Source organism: Chinchilla lanigera, unplaced genomic scaffold, assembly GCF_000276665.1.
Source record: "Chinchilla lanigera isolate Chin_1 unplaced genomic scaffold, ChiLan1.0 scaffold00043, whole genome shotgun sequence".
In the NCBI taxonomy this organism is placed as follows: Eukaryota; Metazoa; Chordata; class Mammalia; order Rodentia; family Chinchillidae; genus Chinchilla; species Chinchilla lanigera.
Window position 1 is genome coordinate 17893324 of NW_004955444.1, and position 23220 is coordinate 17916543.

At 36.9% G+C, this 23220-nt stretch overlaps 1 protein-coding gene across 3 annotated transcripts in view; it reads right to left on the minus strand.

Moving 5' to 3' along the window:
• Positions 1-23220, minus strand: part of Chd7 (chromodomain helicase DNA binding protein 7) — a 207625-nt gene that overhangs the window by 33325 nt on the left and 151080 nt on the right. For all 3 annotated transcript variants that reach the window (XM_005392182.2, XM_005392181.2, XM_005392183.2), the window contains 9 exons: positions 23110-23165; positions 14843-14957; positions 11635-11718; positions 9928-10065; positions 9710-9831; positions 9116-9359; positions 7789-7965; positions 3498-3641; positions 2063-2318 (listed from right to left, as the gene is read on the minus strand). In XM_005392182.2, the coding sequence (XP_005392239.1) occupies positions 2063-2318; positions 3498-3641; positions 7789-7965; positions 9116-9359; positions 9710-9831; positions 9928-10065; positions 11635-11718; positions 14843-14957; positions 23110-23165 (1336 nt within the window). The remainder of the gene's footprint in view (positions 1-2062; positions 2319-3497; positions 3642-7788; positions 7966-9115; positions 9360-9709; positions 9832-9927; positions 10066-11634; positions 11719-14842; positions 14958-23109; positions 23166-23220) is intronic.

The following is a 23220-nucleotide window of genomic DNA, read 5'->3' on the forward strand; positions in this document are numbered from 1 at the left end:
GAGATGGCTCCATAACAGAATGCTACCTGGAGATCACGGCTAAGAATGAACAGTACTAGCCCTAAAACAACCTCTCTGACACACATCTGTGCATGTTATCTGGGCAGCTGTATGCTTAATATGTCTTCCTCATTTTTTTTTAACTACAATTTCCCTGAAAGAAAAGTAGAAGGACACCTGCTTAACATACGCTTCTTAACTTGTTACAAAGGCAGAAGAGCTGACCTCAAGGTGTAATCAACCAGAACAAATGCCACAGACACTAAACTTCAGGGAGTCCTCAGAGGCTCCCGAGGAACAAATGATCTATGTAGGCCAACCCTTGTCTCTGAGCCCATCTTCCATGCATGGACCATTTTTGTTCTTGACCTAGTGTAGCTGCTGGGTATGCATGTTGTGAAAAGGAGAAAGGATTAGGAACTCTTTAAATCAACTCTTTAAATCAACTGTCCTTGTACCTCCTGCACTGTGAAGAAGGCAACACTAAGCTTTGTTCCTTCTTCCCTAGAAACGAACATAACTGCACTGCTGGATATTATGGATTGCTGGATATTATGGCTTGTATCTACATGTCCACCCAAAGCCTCATGCACTCATAGGTGAGCCTTTTCTGAGCTGGCTGGACCTAGGGTGTGAGTGGTACTAAGTTAGTCCACTGACTGGAATCAGCATAGTACTGGGCATGGCTGAGTGGATTTACGAAAGACAGAAGCCCCACCCTGGGTGTAGGTGGCACCTCCCAAGAGGTTTATAGCCTGGATGGGATAAAAGGTAAACACAGGCTTGCTACTTGCTGCTCTGCTGCTTCCAGTATGCCACGCCAAGCACTGTTTCTTCTTTGCCACGCTGACTTACCTTGGACCCAGCTGACACTGAAATCTCTAAACCTTTCCTCCTTTCACTTTGAGTATCAGGTATTTTGTGTAAGTAACAAAAAAAATAGGCAAGACACTGGACAACTAAAATTGTGCACAATTACCCTAAGATTAGTCTGCCACCACCTTTCTTTAATCTGCATTTACTCCTACCCAGACCGCAGCTGTAGCCATGAGCTGGCCTGTCTGCTTCTATCTTTCCCTCCTGTCACATTTTCTACAACACTGCCTGATCCATTGGCCTCAGTCATATTTCTAATCACTGCTCAGCTCACACACTGGCTATGGCTCTCCCTCACCTACAGACTGCAACCAATGTCCCTTGTATCAGCACCCGAGGCCTTCATAGCACAGCCCTCACATGTGTAAGATGCATGGTCCCATTATTTTGCACATGTGTCTTATCCTTTGGGCAAGTTCCCCTTTGTTGTGCTTCCTTCTCCTTGCTTGTGTTGTGACTTCAGCTTTGATATCTTTTCTCTGTCTGTCCTGCCTACAAAATACTTTATATCCTTGAAGGTATGTTTCAAATGACATCTCCTAAGGCTTTCCTTGTCTGAATCCCTCAACACACCACAAGCTTCTTGAGGCGCACACTGCTATGGCATGACAACTTCTGGAAGTATACAAAGAGAGGTTTAACCCACATCAACTATGGAACACTGTGGATTTGGTGAAGAAAGCAGAAGGACTATAAATTCTCCAGAGGGACATACTACAGTCAAAGGTTTAAGATCATCTCTCATCCTCAGGGACTAGGCAACTAGACAGTGAAGAATGTGGAGACATTTCCACCTAAGTTTTGAGACAGCTGCGAGCTGCTAACCATGCCAGTGCTTCTCCCTTTGATTTTAATGGCTGATTTATGCACCCCCCCCACCCCACCACTCAAATGGAATATGTCCTTCACTGCCAGCACTTCGGATGACTTCCAAGCATGGAGCACAAATGCCTCAAGTGAGGGAGGCAGGAGATAGTAAAGGTGAGATCAAGCTTCTGGGATCACAGAAGCACTGGTCACTTGTTTTCAAAAACCACAGGAGGAAGCATCACAGAGAAGTAGAAGCTAGAGAAATACACATGGGTGGATGGGGCAGGAATAACCACAGAGCATAACACCCTCAGTCTAGAGGCAGAAGATCTTTAGAGCTTGTCATTCAGACAAGTTCACAAGTGGGCAGGCTTACCATTGATTAGGTATGGGTGATTGCAGCACTTTCGTAACTCCATCATAGTGTTTAAAAGGTTAGGTACATTAGCTTGTCCACCACCTTTGGAAAGAAATGTGAAATTCTTCTCAAGGATGGCCCGGTAATATTTCTTCTGAATGTTTGTTAGCTCAACTTCAATAATAGTTTCTTCTTTGGGGGCCAAGTTCTTTTCTACATCCTCTTTGAGTCGTCTCAACATCATTGGCTTTAGAATAGCCTGAAGTTTTTGCACCTAAAAAAGGACCTTAGGTAAATACTGGTGTCATCATTTGCTTGCATGTGAAAACATAGGATCATTTCACTTATCATTAACCATTTTCATTTTTCAAAGCCTGCTAAGAATACAAAGGAGATAATCTTTCAGCTTCCATGAAAATGTAGGAGGGCTGGGTGATTCTATGTCAAGTACATTATTTTACTTCGCCAGGAGCTTTAAATAGCCAGATGAACTTCAAAAGTACATAGCAGAAAAACAAACAAACAAAACATTTATTCATTTAGCTTTCCTGTCTGTCTTAAGTCACAAGGATGATGAGGAAGGAGGTAGAAACAACGCCTTGAGTTCTCTTCTTCTGTTCTCTGCCTTTGTAGAAAGAGCTAAAGAATAAGGAGTGAGCCCAGAGTAATCTAGCTGCCACACCCACAAGCAAGCGGAGACGGCTCTCCCTGGTACTGTTCAGTTGGCGGGCAGTAGGATACAGCACATATAGGCAAAACAAAACAGACTTCACACTGAACTTAGCCAACATATCGTAGACAGTATATTGCAGAGAGGGCACATAAGCACCACCAAGATCTCAAGCCTATCTCTATATTTATTTGGAATACGGCATAAGAAAAAGGAACTAATACCCATGTAACTTTTACACTGTATAATGTAACCAAGCAAAGCACTTTTCACACAAAATGTCTCATTTCTCCTGGAAATACTGTGGGCTGCTTACGCTTCCAAATTCTAAATACATTGGCCTGAAGAATTAAATAACACAGCCAAGCACATATGGTTCAGAAATAAGAATGGAAACTCAAAACTGCAGGAAGCAAATAGCTCCGAAGACTTCAGGGGCTTCCGACACTAACCCCGGAAGTAGGCACTGCAAACCACCAACTTGATTAGCACAGAAATCTCTGAAAAGTACGTCAACAGGTGTGTAATCTCGTTATAAAACTTAATAACCCTTTGTGAAGGCAAACAGATACAAAATAAACAAGCAAGAACCTTCATAATGACGACTTGAAAAGTCCAAAGGAAAAATACATAAAGCTCTGTCTATAGGTTTTTTTTTAAAAATGCAATATAATTTGCCTCTTAAAATACTTAAGTATTAATGTCTTCCCATTTCATGAGTTTATCTTCAACTTTATGACTGAGATAGCGAGGAGAGGTGATAACGGTAGAGGTGATAAGTACCTGCTCTTCTGTTTTAAGATCACCAAATTCTTGCATAAAGGTGGTTTCTGAAGGGAAGCGACTTGGTTCCAAGAAATGAAGCAAGCTGAAGAGCTCTTCCACAGTGTTCTGTAGCGGGGTTCCTGTCAGCAGCACTTTGTGTTCCTACAGAAACATGAGGACGGTAACTGACCAATTGCTGACACAAACAGTGCAACACTTTCTTCTGTATTCCCACTTTCCTACTTCTGTTCGTCAGTGGCACCTCAGCACCAACCAACACAAAGGACAGCGATTACACAAGAAGGGGGAGAATACAGTTCTTGCTTCAGATAAACAGATAGAGGGAGGGTCCTCTCTGCAGAGTCCTTAAGTGTATGAATCTTACTATTTTGTTTCTTCTGGAGGTTATTAAATTAATATTTTTGTAGGATGGCTAAGTCCTCTAAATCTCAAGGCTTTTTCTCCAAAGAAATTAAGTTTTCCTATGATCCCCAGACTTAAGAGAAGGTCTACATGCTTCTTTCTGTTCTTTAGATCAACAGTCCTCTCATCTTTTTATCTGCTCACTTTAGAGACAAAGTTCTTCTCAGTGTAATAGTGTATCAAGTCATTTTGTTCTGCAAAAATTTCCAATTAGCAAAGAGGCCAGCTTGGTTTTCTAGACCACAATCACTTATTAATAGATGCAACTTCTAACTTTGTTTCTTTGAAGTAAGTTAGGTATTTAATTCTTCCTGTTTACAAGCTCTATCTCTAGTTTTCTTTATGCATTTGTGCTTTGTCTTTCTATTTCTATACCTGTTACATATAGGAACTGTTTTAACTGAATTTATTAGGATCAGTCTTAATAGTGAATTTATAAATTTTTAGAGTCTAATTACTTTTTATTTTAGCCGCTTGGTGCACAGCACAACTAAAAAACCATTTTAGAACATGACTATAGCCATTAGTAGTTTCACAAGCATATCCTAATTTGACTTGGAATCTAACAGGACTCAGCTGCCAGGTATAGTATACATTCAGTAAATGCTAAATGAATGAGACTTAAGTGGAAATATGCTAACATTCTTAACATCATGTCTTATCTGTCAAGAAAGTTCTTTGAAAAGTTCTTTGAGATGAAGCTGTCCAATACACTTTTCTTCCTTTTCTCCCCTGAAGAGGTCTCTTGCGCAAGAAGGTGCATATATTGCTACCATATTCAGATGCACTAAATTCACTGAGTGAGACGTTTACAAATCAATTCAAAATTTTCTATCACTCACTGGTGGATTACCTGGGTCATGATCACTGATACAACCAAGTCCTGAAGGACTTTATCCAAGAATTTCTTAAAGTACTGTCAAGGATTCAGGATGTATTGATTGTCTGCCATTTTTTTCATATATTTTATTACTTAAATCTTGGATACCTACAGTGGACCCTCGAGTTACAACCAGCCTGACATATGAACAACCTGGGTTATGAATGAACTTTTACTTTTAACTTATGATGAAGTCTTGAGTATAGCCTGAATACTGGCCACTTGTGCTTCCAGATGGTCTCAGATTTAACCCTGAAGGATTCTGGGAGGAACATTATATCATCCTTTCCTGCATGGGGTTAATGGAGAAATCCTGGGCCAGTGTCTCTCTAAGGACCCTGAGATCTGCCTGTGTGCAGGAGACAGACTTTAAAGGCTTGTAGAGGAGCCTGAGCCCTCCATTGACAACTTGAGTTACAACCAGCCCTCGGGAATAAACTGAGTTTGTAAGCCCGGGGCCCACTGTAACCAAGTACTTAAAAAGTTAGTCTTTTGAACTTACTAACTGAAAAATAAACTACTTTTAAAAAGGAGGGGCTGTGGCTATAGCTCAGCGGTACAGTGCCTGCCTGGCAAGTGCGAGGTCATGAGCTCAATTCCCAGTACCAAAAAAACAAGGAAAGGACCTCCTTTTCAATGTGGCTTCCTTTCAGTGACTGGAAAAGAGCCAGTTATACCAAATGATTACAAATACAACCCTTTCGTATAGTTATGAGCATATATGAGCATTAACAAAAGAAACAGGCTTCAACTTGAAAGTGGGTAACAATTTAAGAATACGCATTTACTACAAAATCATAAGTGTCTTGTAAAAGTCTTGGTATCAAGCATCCTACTTTCAAGCTCAACTAGGCTGGCAGATATGTTTCTGCCCTGAAAATGTTAGTTCTTCTGAGCTCTGGTGCAGCAGTGTGTATTTAATTTCTTTTCAGCAGACTCCTTAATTTGTGTAGGGACTCCTGACAATGAAAGAAGATGAGATGGCAAAATCAGTGGTGAACTACTACAACCTCCCCAGCTTCCTCTCCTCGGCGAAGAGGGTCAAGGTGATGGCACCGCTTTCCCAGAGCAGAGGGGAAGACTGTGGAGATAGAGGTGCCCCACTATATCTTTATCTACTCATCTGCTGATGAGTACACAGGCTGGATCCATCTGCTGATGGATACACAGGCTGCTTCCAAGATTTAGCTATTATGAACTGTGCTGCTATAAACATGGGTATGCATGGACCACTGTAATATGATGCTTTTAATTCTTTCAGGAAGATACCTAAAAGGGCAATACCTGGGTCAAAGAGTATTTGTAGTTTTAGTTTTCTGAGGAGTTAATGAAGTGTTACCATTAGTAAGAAAAAATTCCCCAAAGTATCCCAAACAATTAGAATGCCTAACGCTGGCAGAGGTAAACCTCTTAACTAATGAATGACTGTTTTATAGTAAGAATCCACCATCTGGTAACACATGAGCTAGAACTTGTGTTCTTTTACATAACTCAGATAAACTCAGTCAGATGGCTGGGGTTTTCTGTTTGTTTGTTTTGTTTTGTTTTTTGAGACATGGTCTCACTACACGGCTCAGGCTGGCCTTGAGCTCACTTTGTAGCCCAGGCTGGTGAACTCCCAATGATCTTCCTGCCTCAGCCTCCCAAGTGCTGGAATTACAGGTGTGTGCCACCATGCCCAGCTGTCCAGATGGCTGTTTAAACCTTTAAAAATTAGTTATTTAACTGTCTTTTAGTGGATCATCATGAAATGGCCCACCCCACTCAGAAGCTATAGTTAGATATATCTTGAAGATTAGTATTCACCTGCAGACACAGTTTTACTTCATTGCAATGTGAAGTATCACTTGGAAAGACCAAAGACAGCTACAGAGTTTCTCCTTTGATACACCTATCCCATATCCTCAAGATCTATTTGGGGCGCTGGCTGCCAAGGAGTAGTAAACTATTTTGCAAAAGACTTAGGACAACATTAGTAATAATTCTCTAAAGAAGAAAGGGAAATCCTATCCAAAATAGGATAATTCAGTCAGTTCTTCTTTAAGTAAAACTAGATTTTGCTTGCTTTTAATTAAAAGGATAGCTGGCTAATCTAATTCTCTTAATTTAAGAATAAAGGCAGCTGCTTCACAGAAGCTGCAACAAAAAGCTTTTAGGTTTTCTTTTCAATAGTACCAGTCTTCAGCTAAAAATATATAGCCATGAAGATACAGAATATTCCTTCCCATCTTTAACTCTGAATCAATGAGAGCACTTAATCTACCAAAGTCATTATTAAAGGGACTTTTTCAATCATTGTTTTTCAGACTTATCAAATCACTAAAGACATCCTAAATGAAAATAACATTGCTTTCAAAATATATATTAAAGATGAAAACAAATGATCATAACCAACATGTAAGGCATAGACTGAAAAGAAGCCCAAGGCTGACAAGTTATGCGGCAGTTCCTTTCAGGACAACCAACATACACATAACCATATGGGACAACAAATCCATCCAGTTCCCCCCTCTACATTATACTGTCCCATGGTAATCCTGTCGGGAAAAAAAAAAATCTAGGACATCTATCAGAAAGACCTACCACTTGGGAAGCTGGAAAAGCATGGGACAGTGTGGTATAAAATTCTAAATCAAATCTGAGGCCTTGTAATACCTCAAATTTTTAGGTGTCTATGCAAACTGAACCAATACCAGAGATCCTACCCAACCTGCTGAGAACTTACATCTGTAAGTTTCAATGGTTCCAGTAGGACAGAACCTATATCCAGTGGCATGTAACTGGATCATGGTTATATTCTGTTTGATAAAACTGTTTTAAAACACCAGCATATAATGCAAGAATTAGAAAGAAACCAGCAGCTAAAATTTGAGGAGAATATAGCTCAATACTGTACAGGCTTTGCAGACACCTTTCGAAGGCATCAATCAAATTCAAAGCAGTGGGACTAACAAGTCAGTAACAACTCTAGTCAGGTTCAACAGACGCATGAACACGATCACTGACCAAGTCCATCATCTTGAGTCCCTCCAACAGCTTGCAGTTCCTATTCTTCAGCCTGTGGGCCTCGTCAATGACCACACAGCGCCAGGGAATACTGCGCAGCTCAGGACAATCAGTCAAAATCATCTCGAATGTAGTGATGATGGCATGAAACTTATAGGACCCTTTTATCACTCGGCCCTACAAGAACAATGCATGTTTATTATTATGGATCAATAATTATGTTAACAACTTAGGACAAATAACTGCACAATGAGTAAGGATCCCTTTGAGGGCCTGTTTATTTTAGGGAACATTTTATTTTCGAGTTCTTTTTGAGGCTTTAATTTGTTATGGTAAAGTGGAGTTTTAAAGATTTTTTTAACTTTGTTTTTAAAAGAAATTTGAAAATTGTTAGCAAAATTTCAGGTCCAGTTTCTGTACAAATCACACACGGTAGCCTTAAATGCATGCAGGCTAGTCAAGCCCCATAGGTATTAAAAGATAAAGGCCAAAGGGACTGAATTCTAAGCCAACTTTATAAACTTCTAAAAATTTCTTTAACTTTTATAACCTTTTTATTCCCCTAACACATCTTGCAAATGCTAAGGAATTTGAAATGAAAATACATTCACTGAGAACAGAATTTATAATTTCTAAAACCTAAACAAATACAGATAATAGATTTCAGTATTTTTCTCTTTTAAATTATTTAAATGTATGTTAGATTTTTATACTCAAAGAAAACAAACATCATAGAAGCCCACTGTCTTATTTCTAGTTACTGGACACTCATTTGTTACCTATAATCTAAAACTGTTTTAGCACGTATTAGCCTTCTTTACCACGTCACTTATAGTAACGCTTCACTGTCAGTGTCATACAACAACTGCAAACAGGCAACTAAAATGAGAAAAAATCTTAATAGAAATTGCTATTAAGAGTCAAAGTATAAAACCCTCCCACTGGGTGCATTTGGAATTTTATAAAACCCATTATTTTTGAATTCTAGTAACAGCAGTATATTCTTTCTATTCAAATTCAATATCACCTTTTGTTTGGTTTTTGTCTTAGGTATAAAAAACTAACACTAATAATACATTAAACAAATTTCAGCAGTTATTCAAGGTAAAAAATTTCACTCCTTCTAATTAAATAATCAGAATGACAAAATGTACAAAAACAAAGAACAGTATTCACAGATATAGAAAGATAATAAAAACATAAATTGGGTAAAAAATCCTAGGCAAATTTCACAATTTACCAAAATCAAGACCTCTCCCCAAGTCACTGACACTTTGAATTTTCAACACCTTAAAATGCCCAAGGAATATGACCTGAGAAGTTTTACCTGGGGATCTTTGAAGTACATTTCATACAACTGAATGGTCCGACGACTAGCTTGACTCCCATGATACACAACCACATTCAACTCTGTCCAGGTTCGAAATTCCCTTTCCCAGTTGGGGATTGTGGACAATGGGGCAATTACTAAAAAAGGGCCATGGATTCCTTTCAAATATATCTCATAGAGAAATGTAATGGACTGGATAGTTTTTCCCAAACCCATTTCATCTGCTAAAATGCAGTTTCGCCTTTGAGAGAAAAATAAAATAGGAAAATTTAGTGAGTGTAGATATGAGATAATGCTATCTTTTCACAAAATATATATTATAGTAACAAATGTATATCCATAGGCCTGCAGATGTTTCCTGAGATTGAACAAAATATATTTTAAGTAAAATTCTAATAAGAATTACTTCTATGTACTTCTTTCAATCTCTGCATTAGTATTTGTTGAATAAATGCTAAGTATATTTCCAATGCTTGATTTTTAAAAATATTTTTATTAAATATTATTTAAAATTCTTATTACTATTTCCAGTAACTACAAAGAAAGAGCTACACTCTTCTTCGAAAGCAAAGAAAGACGTGGCTTACATACATGTTGTACCAATTGAAAAGTAGCCAGTTCACTCCTTCCAACTGGTACTCCCTGAGCTTGTTATTGTTTTTATACTCCCTGGAACTCTCTGACTTCTTCCAGTCATCAGCAGGAGGTCGCTCCTGTTTCAAATACAGTGAATCTCATTAGTGGTTGCTCAAAGACCACAACACTATGCTATTTTCAGATTAAATCTTCTACCATGAGCCAGTTCTTACCACACGCTCTGTTTCCGGCTCCCTGGACATGAGTTTCTCGAACTCTTCAATCTTTGCTTGGTCTATGTCCTGCCTCAGCTCCCACGTGCTGTCTTCGTACGGAAGTGAGCACCACTTCACCAGGTAGTGGGTCACAGGCTGGCCAGGTTCAAATAAACCAGAATTTAATCATTTCACCAAATCTTATATACTACAGGGAAAGTGCTCTACTTCATTTATGGACAGATGCTACCTCAGTGTAAGACTGAATTGATATACACTTTAAACCCATGACCAATAAATAGTTGTCTCCCTTCTATAATGGAAACAGTGCTATCGGTATTATCAGAACAAACTAACTTTGTACCTAAATCACTGGTAATGTTCATAAGCCAGAAAGGATATACGAACAGCTAGCAAATAGCAAGAAGCTAAATTTAAGTCTCATTTTATCTATGCAAATAGTCCTGTATATCATTCACATTTATATGGTATATCCTTTTATAGTATGTACATGTTTATATCACTAGCTAGTTTCTTACAGAATCAAAAAGGGAACAATTTACTAGGTTTGTTTGTTTATTTATTTGAACCAGGGTTTCATTATGCAGTTCGAGCTGGCCTTGAACTAACTTTGTGGCCCAGGCTGGCTTCAAACTCACAGCAATCCTCCTGCCTCAGTCTCCCAAGTGCTGGGACTACAGGGTAAAATTTATTATGCTATCTGTCTTTTCCTTGCAGAAAAGGAATACTGTCTGTATCCACACCAAATACTGTATTTGAGCTCTAGGAGGTTTGAGGGCTAAATATTTTGGACAAGGCAGATGAACAAGACTTTCACGTTGTCTTTCCTCTAGAAAATCTTTGGATGAACACATTTTAGCACTATGTTAAAATGGTGTTAAATCTGCTTGTGATGTTAAAAATATTTGGTATACAATGTAAATACACAATGAAGCACTTTTGTAAGTACAACTAAGCAAAACAAGAAAAGTAAAGATAATGTACAATGTTAAAAATACAGCCCCACATTGAAACACATGGAATTTCACTATTCAGAGTAACATGAGCATTCTTTGCAGACTCTCCCTATAGATAAGCAAGATCCAAACACTTAAATGTAAATCTCAGTTTCCACGGAGGAGCCAGGAACGACTGCACTCAGGGGAGGTAGGCACAGTACTGGCAACACAGATGCTCAGAAGTCACTAGACTTGTTTGTATTTTTAACTTCCCTATCAAATGCCATTTCAGTCTTGTAGGACTTATAAGGCAACATGAGAAAACCAAGTTTGGCAATCTCACATAAAAAGCAGTTTCTGTCTTCTAAATGAAGTTCATCAGCTTCACTTAGGATGCCAAATAACGTTAAATAACATTATGTATCCCTTACAGGAATACATAAGAGCACTATGTGCTACATGACAGGTCACCGAAACGTACTGAGGTCTCTACTAACCATATTCTACAACTGTAAAAGAAGTCAATATAGTTAAAATTGAAAACTGATTTTTTACAAAAGCTCTCAGACTACACAAAATGTATTTAGCACAATTATTAAACCATAAAACTGATAAGAAATCATTTAAGTTCCAGTTAAACTCAGACCAAGTATATCATGATCGAAGATCTGTAATCAAAACCAGGTCTAGGTTCCTCCCACCTTCTCTGTAAACACACAAGAGCTGCTTGAACTGACATTTTATAATTCAAATGATCTCCTATTACCTCTCCCCGGTCATCTGTGCTACGTGCAAAGTCCATTATCCGGTCAATCTCCACATAATCTGGATTAAAAAGCTCATCCTCAATCTGCACCAAAGGAAAAGAAGGTAAAATGTTTATTTCCTGAGATGAAAACTGTTTTACTTTTCAGCAGGCAATAATATTTTGGGTCACAATACAAAATTTATTTTGGTAAATTATGTTAATTGAAATGCTACAATTTAGCAAAATCACTCCCCATGAGAGAATCAGACTTCTTAGACTTTGTTAACTGGGTCTTTTAATTACTGTGTGAAACCTTTTACTGCGAGAGAATGTTTGAGAATATTTTAAATGAAGTGTGAAATTACAATTCACTAATGAGCAATCCAAAAGGCTTATGGCATACAATGAATTTAGCATTCTTCAAACTACAGTTTGCAGTGAAGAATCAGAGTCACGCGCGGTTAGTGCTACTGGAGTCTTGTAACAAGGTGAGCTGTCTGATGCCAAACAGCATCGCTGGCAGAACGTCACTCGAGAGCTGAAAACACTGACTTGAACGGACTTGACATTTTAGTGTGAACGGTTTATGCTGTTTGGTGGTCCTTGACAGTCAGTATTAGTACCTCATTTAGAATAACAGTCTTGTCACTAATCTTAAATGTTTGAATGATTTATCTGTACTGAATACAGAGTAGTTGAGTAAAAGAATTCAGGTTGAAGAAATGAAGCTTAAATAATTAAGCTATTTATCCAATAGTTTAACAATCTTTACAAAAGTGAAGTAATACTGCTTGTTTGCAAAGTTATCTTATAGAAAACAGAACATGGCTCAGAAGGAAGTTATAGCCCAAACCATATTTAAAAGAAGCCAGGGTCAGATAAATTTTTAGATTTGAGTCAGAAAACAAGACACATTGTTATTTTTTGCTATAGTTTAACTTAACTTTAAAAAAAAACTTTGCAAAAAGGGATAGTATAAGTCACTTAGGCACCATTCTTATCTCTTGAATTACAGGTTGAAAAGAAAAGCTGTCAGTCACAGTCTGCTAAGGAGAATAAACATTCTCTGCACTACAGTGCCCATTTAAAACGCCAGGTTTGAGTGCTATGAGCTGTAAATTATGAAGTAGCAGAAATACAAAAATGTACTTCAATTGCTTCAAACTTTTGCAGAAGTAAACAGTAAGGGAAAAATAAACTAGAATGTTCAGCTAATTTAAATGTTATGTATTAATGCACTGGCTCTGTCAAAAGTTTCTAGAGTTAGGGAAATAGTATATCTGTGTTATTCATATATAACATAAACATTAAAATTTCCACAAACTAGGTTTTTATGACAAAAGCTCTCTTTAAGACAATTTGTTCTTAAATCTGAGCTTTCATATTCAGTGATGAATTTAACTTTTCCTCCATTTCTGTCCATTAAGTGAATAATCTATGCCATTATGTATGTGATGAAATTTCTAGTCTAAGTGATCTGTTTGAACAGAGATTTCAAATGTGGAGATATCAGAAAGCTTAAGTTGTAAAAAAAAAAAAAAAAAAAAAAGGTTAAAGCAACTGTAATTGAAAATCTCAGAGAAGCAGAGCCATGGAATACTGGAAGTCCACAGGATAAAACAAACTGGGGTGTGTGCGCGTGTTTAAAATAGAGAGTGGGAAGAGATCACTATTGTTCTGTGTTAACTCCTATTCAGGAGAGAACTCAAGATCTCTGGTTGCAAATTTGCCAGAAAATGTTTTTCAGCTTGGTACAGGCGATTTACATAGATGACAAGCTAGGCTGTGTAGGTAGGGCCAGCCACAGTTCCCTAAAGACCATGTGACTACAGGAAATAGAGTCCAAATAAATTTAATAAACAAGACCAGGATTTAAAAGTGGTAGTGGGGATACACCAATGTGCTTTTTCCTTTTTCCTCCCACAGACTCCCAGAAATGTCAGCAGAATATATGGTGCCTCTTTCTAAAGGAAGCTAATTATTTAACTTGTTCTATGCACAAACATTCAACTTCAGTTTCATTAAGGACACGCAAAATAGAATTTCATAGTATTTTCCTCAAAACCACCCTTTTGAAAAAAAAAATCTTAATATTCTCCAAGATGTAAGATCTGAGTCATACTTCATTAACTACATTCCATTCAGCACAAACTACTGCCCCGCCAAAATGCCTGTGTCCCGAGGTAACAAAGGGGGCAATGCACATGTGGGGGTAGGCAAAGAGCGCGCAGCAACCACCCACAAGTCCTCCACCCAATGCAGACTTTACCATCAGCCTGCCTGCCGGGATCGTGAGACCAGGTTGGAACAGAGTAGAAACTGGTCACATGAGACTATAAAGATTTTATGCCATCAAAATACCAAACGCTCCTCCTTATCTTGACAAAAGGGATGGCAGCATGAAGTAGTCTGTTGACCACGTACTGTTTTGTATCAATTTTCATACTTCTTTACAGGTTACATTTGGTTAACTTTTTTATGAGAAGAAGAACTAAGATAAGTCTTCCACTTATCTTTCAATGTTAGAATTTTTCTTTCATGTACTTGAGGATGACAGTGAAACCAAACTGGTGATCAAAAGTCCAGAAACAAAACCTCAGTAAGCAGCTTACAAAAGGAAGCATTTAAAAAAAAAAAAAAAAATGTAATTGACTATGTTGGTAGGGGGTAACCTGTTACTTCTAATACATGTAGATTTTCTTCACTGCCCTCAGTTCTGCTGTCTTTTAGTAAGTGATAACCTAGGATAAAAGGGCACAGGCAGTGACAATGTACCAGCTTCTATACAGTGACACAGCATTTGTTTTGACAAGCAAGTCTTAAACAAAAGAAATGTGCCACATACTTCCCCACCAAAAGCTAAACTTGTACATCCTATAACATGTACTTCATATTCACTGTAGTTTTTAACCAGCTAAATCTCAATAGAACTGTCTACTTACTTTTGTGCATTATCTTCTAACTTCACTCTCATTACAAGATTGTAATCATACCATTACCACCGTTTCTACACAGTATCATAAGGACTGCTATCTTTCAGACCAAGCAACAGGAAGAATGAGAAATTTCCTGTTTACAAATTTTTTAGCAACAACCAGTTAGCAATATGCAATAGCACTAAATGAGGCAAACTAGTTTTTCTTAATGATTCAGTGAAGTAAAATTCACAATTTAAGAGTATTTTAGTAAAGTAAATACTTCAAAAAATTAAGCAGGTATTCCATACCTCTGAAAGGAATTTGTTCTGGCCCTGTTTTGCTTTAAATCGTTTAATCTTTTGCTGAATTCTTTTATCTTTTTCCAAATCTTCTACAGATGCCCACTGACAATGAAGGTAAGAGCTGAAAGAATAAAATATACTTGAAATGTGTAAAATTGGCACTTCTTATGTATATATTATTTTTAAAATCAACTACACAAATCATTAACAAAATAACTTGCTTAATTATTTATAGGGCTGCTAAGCAATATTCAAGAGAACCACTAATATTTGAGAATAAAAGAAAGTCAATGATGATGTCTGGCATTTGCCTTGTGCCCCAAGCCTCCCAGATTTCTCAGCCAGCACACATGGCGGGGTGTGCGTGTGTGTGCGTGTGTGTGCTAATAACAAGCTGTTTTCCTAAGTGCACACATTAAGCTTCAGTATAAAATGGTTAACACTATGGGGTGATCTTAATTATGAATCCATTTTTTGAGTCTTTTATCATTGAAAAATAAATATTTTTAATCAAGTTAAAAGTTCAAACTTACTATAGCAATTTCTTTGGAGATAAGCAATATAGGATGCCTTTGGTTCACACAAAGCCTATCACACTGGCCCTCAAAGTGAACTTAACATAGTCCTCTAGAACAACTGGAAAAGATACCATCCAATCTCTGAGCCTTAGCCCATACCACACTCCCCAATGACCCTTGTGAATTTTCACTTAATAACACCCACACTCTCACTAGGCAAGTCCCATGCCCTTCAGACACACCACCCTCTTCTCTGAGTTCATTTTTGCCTTCCCTAACCTGAACTTCAATGCACTCAACCCTCCATTTTCCTTCCCTGAGAGTAGCAGGCACACAGAATGGTTGATGGGATCTCACATTCACCTGTTTGACATTTCAATATTATTTTGTACCATCATTCTTTCCCTGTCCCCCAGCTGCTTCTACTGTCTCATTTCTTGTTCCAGTGATGATACCACAAAGACCTGTGTCACTTGAATATATACCTCTGTCAGGATCAAAGTACTACTACTTACAAGTTATGCAGCCATTATCGAATCCTTTAAAAAGTTAGTAATATGAAAAGTTTTTATGATACTAAGTACCATATAATTGATATTTATGTAATGTCTAATATTCATTGTCTAAGATAGAACTAATTCATTCCTATAATTGACTAAAGGAGGAAAGATTTTAAATAAATGTGCCACATATACAAAATATATATACACCACTGATATAAATCTCTACACAGAGAAAAAAATAGGTTAAAGGAACATGATAGTAGTGATTACTTGAGTAGTAAAAGTGCAAGTATTTTATTTTCTATTTTTGAGTGTTATTGCCTAAATTTCTGATAAATAATAGGCAATGCTGTGATAACCAAAAACAAACATCATATAAACAACCTGTCCTAGTGTCCTAGAAAAAAGGCACATGTGCAGTTAATAATCTTATCACAGGGGATGGTCTAACACATGCAAAGCACCGCCAGAGTATCCCTGAGCTTGACATGGGCCATTATAAAAGTGGTTCCAGTCCTGATCCACAGCCTGAAAGTAAACTGGGCTGAAATTTTCAGTCATTGATTCCACAATTCTAAACCTAATAGCCTAGTCAGGAGGCTTGATCAGGAAGAAGAAAGAAGAAAAACCAGGTCAAAGGTTGGCTACTATGTCTCAGTAAATAATTAAGGTTAAAAAAAAAAAAAGAGGAAAATTTTACTGGTAGACTAGCACTAACGTAATAAGGAAAATGTTACAAAGGATTAAATTGTAAAAAATATTATACAGCTAATAGAAAATAATCTGAGCCAGGCCCAACACATAATATAGTTCATGGTCACTTTAGCAAATGAAATTTCATTTCAAAACATAATTTTTCTTGATGAAAAGAGTATAACATTTATACTTAATGTTGATAAAGACTATGCAAAAGAAAAACAACAACAACAAAGCCCAAAACCCTTTTGCCTATCAGTGTGAAGTTCTAAATAAAACATTAACAAACATGTTTCCACACTACACTAACCACATCAGGTTAGGGATGTAGCTAAGCGGTGGAACACTTGCCCAGCAAGCACAAAGCCCTGCATTCAATCTCCAGAAGCACAACAGAACAAAACATAGCTTTAAAAACCACCATGACCACAGAGGATTTGTTCCAGGAATGCAAGGTTGGATCAATATTAGGCAATCCATTAAAAAATACACAGAATCAATATGTCTAAAGAGAAAAATCATACAATTATTCCCACTGATGTTTAAAAACCTTTAACAAAATTCAACACCCATAATGGATTTTTAAAAACTCAGAAAAAATAGGAATTGATAGGTAGTTCATTAATAAAATTAAATACAGACAAACCTTAGTCGTAAAGCTAGATCTTATTAAAAATAGAAACAATACACTTTTTCAGAGATCAGAAACAAGATATAGATATACAATACCTCCACTATATTGTTCAATATTGTATCAGGGGTGCTACAATGCCAGTAGATAAGGCAAAACAGGGAAGGCATAATAATCAGAAAACAATAAGTAAAACTACCTCAACTTGCAGATTATACAGTTGTGTGCTAGGAAAATCCTACAGAATTATTTAGAAAAGTAACTGAAACAATAAAATAAATAATTTAGCAATATAGCAGGATATAAAGTTGACATACATACATATATCTCTGTGGTATGATGTTTTTAATTCCTCCAGAAAAATACTGAGGAGGGGAATAGCTGGGTCAAATGGGACCTCTAATCCTAGTTTTCTGAGGAATCTCCACACCGATTTCCAGAGTGGCTGTACCAGTCTACATTCCCACCAACAGTGGAGAAGGGTTCCTTTTTCCCCACAGCCCCTCCGGCATTCGTTACTGATTGATTTATTCACAATAGCCATTCTTTCTGGGGAAGGATGGAATTTCAGTGTTGTTTTAATTTGCATTTCTCAAATGACCAATGACACTGAATATTTTTTCATATATTTATTTGCCATTTGTATTTCTTCATCTGAGAAGTGTGTATTCATCTCAGATGCCCATTTTTGGATTGGGTCTTTGAATTTGGGGGGCCTGATTTTTGAGGCTTTTATAGGTAAATGGGTGCAACTAGAGACCATACTCATAAGTGAAATAAACCAGACTTGCATGTGTAAATACTGTACTGTCTCCCTAGTGTAAGAAACTGAAAGAGTAAATAAGATTCAAAAGGTACAACATACACTGTGAAAGGGAAAAAACTGCTCAAAAGGAAAGAACAACTGGGAAGGGAGAAAAGAAAAAGAAGGAAAGGGGGGAAAATATATATATATATACACAGAAGATAGCTAAGATAATTGTACCACTAATTTCTACTAGTTCATTGAAAGGAACAGTTAGTGCTTATATTGTTTGATCAATTTTGCATGCCTGTACTGGTAATCTGAGCAACTACTTTGAAGATAATAATATGTAATATAATAACCATTGTTAATTTCCTATCATCTTACTTTGAAATTCTGTATGTTTTGTTTTTCCTCTCTTTAAAAAAAATTGTTAAAAAATTTAAAAAATAAAGTTAATATACATTAATCAATAAATAGCCTTCACATAAACAATACCCAATGAGAAGATATGTAAATGTAATACGATGTAAATAAAAATACAAACAAGCATTTTTATGGAACTGGACAACTTAACACAAGACTTCCTATATAAACATAAACATGCTGGGCTGGGGATACAGTTCAGTGGCACAGCGCCTGCCTGGCAAACGTGAGGTTCTGAGTGCAATTCCCAGTACCAACAAAACAAAACAAAACATTAGAATATCCAGAAAAATGTTAAAAAGAATCTACAAGGAAAAGCTAAATCTACCAGATATTAAAATACACTATGTATTTGTACATAAATGTGGTACTGGCTCATGAATCCAAAAACAGATCAAAGGAATAAAGTACAAATATGAATAAATATGCAACTTCAGTATGTAATAAAGATTGTATCTCAACTAACTGGTAAACATGGATTTCTCTCTAAATTCTTTCTTCTCTCCCTCCCTCCCTCCCTTCCTATTTGTGGAGCTGAGCACTGAACCCAGGGCCTTACAACTGGGTAAGTATCACTGACCTACATTCTTACCGCAAAGGTAGATTTGTAAGTAAGGGAGAAACAGAGATATGTACTGCCTAACAACACTGGTCAATGATCAATGACAGACCAAATATAAATTGGTGGTCCCATTAGATTATAACGAAGATGAAAAATTCTTATTGCCTAGGGATGCTGTAGCTGTTACAATGTTTTAGTAAAATACATTGTTCATGCGTTCGTAGTGATGCTGGTGTAGCGAAATCTATGCATTACCATTACTATGTTACTAGTTTATGTAATTAGTACACCATTCTTTTTGTCATTATTTTAGGGTGAGCTCCTCCTACTGTAAAAAGTTTACTGCACAACAGTAGGCTGCATTTCACTCCACAGCCTCACACACTCCATCTTTATAGCACTTACTGACTGCAAGGCCACAGTGAGTGACTGACCTAGACCACCTAGGTGTGTGAGAGTATGTACTACGATGGTGTGTCTCCCAGAACGTGTCCCTGTTGTTACACGACGCATGACCAAACACGGAAAAGAGTAGAATGAGAACCATGCCTATACAATACAAAGGATTAACACCAAATGGATCATACAGCCAAACAGAGAAAATGAAGCCCTGCAAATACTAGAGGACAACAAGTGCTAGATAGTCCTTTGACACAGGAATAGGGAAAAGCTTTCTGCCTATGACTCAAAAGCCAGGTTTAATAAAAGAAAAAATACATGAAAAATCTAACTATGTGGGTTTTTTTAATTTATAGAGCAATAGACACATTAATCAAATCAGTACCCACTGAAACTGAAAAAATAGTTGCAGCTCACGGCCAAAATGAAAAACTCCATCTAAAGAGCACTTAAAATTGAGGGAAAGATGATTGAAAAAAATAAGCAAAAGACATATACAGATAAGTGATATCAATGTGCCCATCAGGCTTTATGAAAAGATGTTCTTATTCACCTAAAGAGAAAATGCTAACTAAAATTTCACTGAAATATAATTTTTTACAAAAATTAAAAAGACAACATATACTATATGTTGGGAAGACTGTGAGGAAATAGGTGTTCTTGTATACTGTTGACAGGAATACTGTCATAACCCTAAGGAAGAGAATTTAGTAACTTCTCTAAACTACATGTAAATCTCCCTTTTTGTTGGGGCTGGGGATACAGCTCAGTGGTGCAGCACCTGCCTGGCAAGCAAGAGGTCCTGAGTTTGACTCCTGGTACAAAAAAAAAAAAAAAAAAAATCTGCCTTTTTGTCTAGAAATGCCTCTTCTAGGAGTTCACTCTAAAGCTATGGCTCCAATAATTTGAAAAAATATATATGCACAAGAATACATATTATAGTACTATTTATGATTATAAAATACCAAAAGCTATTCACATGCTAATATACATAGCAGGTTGGATGAACAACCATGGTATACCCAGGCAATGAAGTACTATGCAACTGTAACAGATGATGAAGACCCCTATTAACCAATACACTGCAGTGAGTTCCAAATGACAGTGTCATGAGAAAAAAGAGCAAACATGTATTGATAGCACAGAATTTTTAATAACACACACACACACATCACAGAAAGGATAAGGTGACATAAATGAAGAACTAGGCAGGAATGAGGTAGAAAGGGAAGGAAATTGACAATTACTCTCTCAGTAAACTTTTGTGCACAGTTCCAGTTTTTGAGCCTTAGTATTTTCACCAACTTGGGGGAAACAAAAAGTAAATAAAAGGCAAAAATGGGGTGGCTAAGATGGGATAAATATACAGAGACTAATAAACCAAACTGTGTATCAAATAACTATTGGGGGTAAGGGGCAGACAATCTAAGAACTTAAGGAAATTCTGAATACTGCATTTAACCTCTATGACCTTAAACTAAAGACAAAAAAAAAAAAAAAAACCCTACAAACAAATATAGGCTTCCTTTTTGCAAAAATATGAACTAACAAGTAATTCCCATATATCCTAGGACTGAAAAAAAGTATTACAGACAGTAAGAGCCAAGCTTCTTATGGTCAAAGAAAGAAATTAATGTAGAAAGGAAAAAATGATAGAATGAACCCTGTGGTGGTACTGGAATAATATTGGAAGCATCAAAGGCATTGTTTTTGTTGTTGTTAGGTAGATAGGCATAGAGATACAGACAGATATGTGTATACACATAGTAAACAGGTATACATATGCATAAGTTATATGTGCATACAGGTATATGCGTGTGTGTACACTATGCTAGCTTTATCCGCTGACAGGGCCTAGAAGCAATGACTCTTCAACAGCAATGAGCATACCCACAGCCCAAGTCTTGGTTTCTAAACGAATTCTCTAATAAAAATAATCGAGAGTCTGGAGAAATAACAGATTCCAGGATAGAACAGGGAAATTACAACTTGAGCTTAGATCAGACTCCAGTGCCAGCACTCAAAGAAAGACGGGCACATGGTGAAAAGAGGGAGCAGCCACCTGAAGGGGCACCCACTGTCCAAGTCTTGGACGATACAAGCAAAGTACGTAATACCACAAAAGAACTATGACATATTTGATACAACGAGAATGCACAAGTCTGTACACCTATAAACTAGCAAATGAGAAAAAAGGTAGCAACTTAACTAATAAATCTAGAAGGACTGATGGGATTAGTAAATCACTACTCAGCAACCATTACCATATTTCATAGTCTCAAAGCTCTTTTAAAAGGTGTAAGTAAGTTATAAAAAGCAGGAATTCTTTCTACCATTTTTGCAAATTTTCTGTAATTATACCAAAATAGGTTAACAAAAGCTTTTAATTTTAGAGAAATCTTGATTTTCCTTTTATCTTGATAATATCAGACAGGAAGGCCAGTTTTTAAAGCTCCCTTTCCTTCACCTCAAATGACTGACAGGTAGGACCGGTCCTCCCTGCTTGGCAGTGTTATCTCCTCTAGAGTTATTAACAGCTTCAAATGGATGCAAGCACCTCAGACTCGGTGCCACACACTGACTCAGATGTCTGTCTAACAGGGTCTGTTTTTGGCAGCTGATACTTAAGCTTCTTTGTTCTTGTTTTAATTTGATATATCTACAAGGGAACTTTCCTGCTCTGGTTTACTTAGTTCACCTCTCTTCCTTACTTATCCTGACCTCTCTCCTTAAGGACTCAGCAGAGGAAATCATGTCATATGCGTAATTTGCACATGTGTAAACTCATCATGTTCTGTAGACAAAATCATGACAATATCTAACACGTAACTGAGCAGATCTGTATTGCCAGACTGCATTTCAAAGAATTCTCATGATTAAAATTGAAAGGGGTAACTTTATCTTTTTACTTCATGAAAGATTTTACTTATAATTTCAACAAAAATGCATATTTGTTAATACAGTGCTAATGACAACAAGAGAGCATTAAAAAAAATGGTATCTGATGTTTTCTTTTTCTAAGCGTAAATTTGCTTTGGCTGTTTTCACAGCAATTCACAAAACCTTCTCTTTAGAAACCTTAGAATTTATTAATGTGGTTCTTTAGTTCTTTGCCTTAAAAAGGATAAACAATGTTTCTATTATGAATGAATGTTTCTGTCCTTATCTGTGGTTGTTACTCAGGTTAGCTAATGATCTCGTTCTTCCCCAGCAGGACAACTACTGAGCCTTGAAGTTATGCTGACTCATCATAACGTGGTTTGGACCAGGTCTGTATCTACAAAGGAGTCTGTGTGAGAACTCACTGTTTTTTTCCCTTCAGCTTTTTAAAAATAATGTAATTCTAATTCACTAAACAAATGTAGAAACAAACCCAGATAAAGTCACAGCTCATTGCATTTTAAAGCCTGAATGATGTCACAGTTTCTCTAGAGCCTTCATCTCATGGTGAGGCTCCGTCTCAAGTGCCTGAGAAGAAGAAGAGCTCTGGAGAACAGCCTCAGAGGGCAGGGGTCATTACCTTACTTCTTTCTCTATTACCATAAACTTTTAGTCTTTCTAAAAAGAACTTGGTTATATAGGAAAGTCAGCAAACTTTATACCAATTACACATTTTTCAGGGAGATTAAATTTATAAAATATCAAAGATATAAAATTAGTAGGAAACAACCTCCAAGGCATCAAAAAAACCATACCAAAATTTTCCAATTCTCAATTTTTAAATAAAAGGTTATAAAGCACTTTGAAAATATAACCTCCCCCACATATTTAAAAAAATTCACAATTTACTTACAAGTTTTTGTATTTCACATAAAATTCCTCAACTTCTACCTCCTCTCCAGATTCCTTCTGCAACAAAAGAAAGTTTCAGGCACACACTTAAAACCACGTACTTGAATATTTC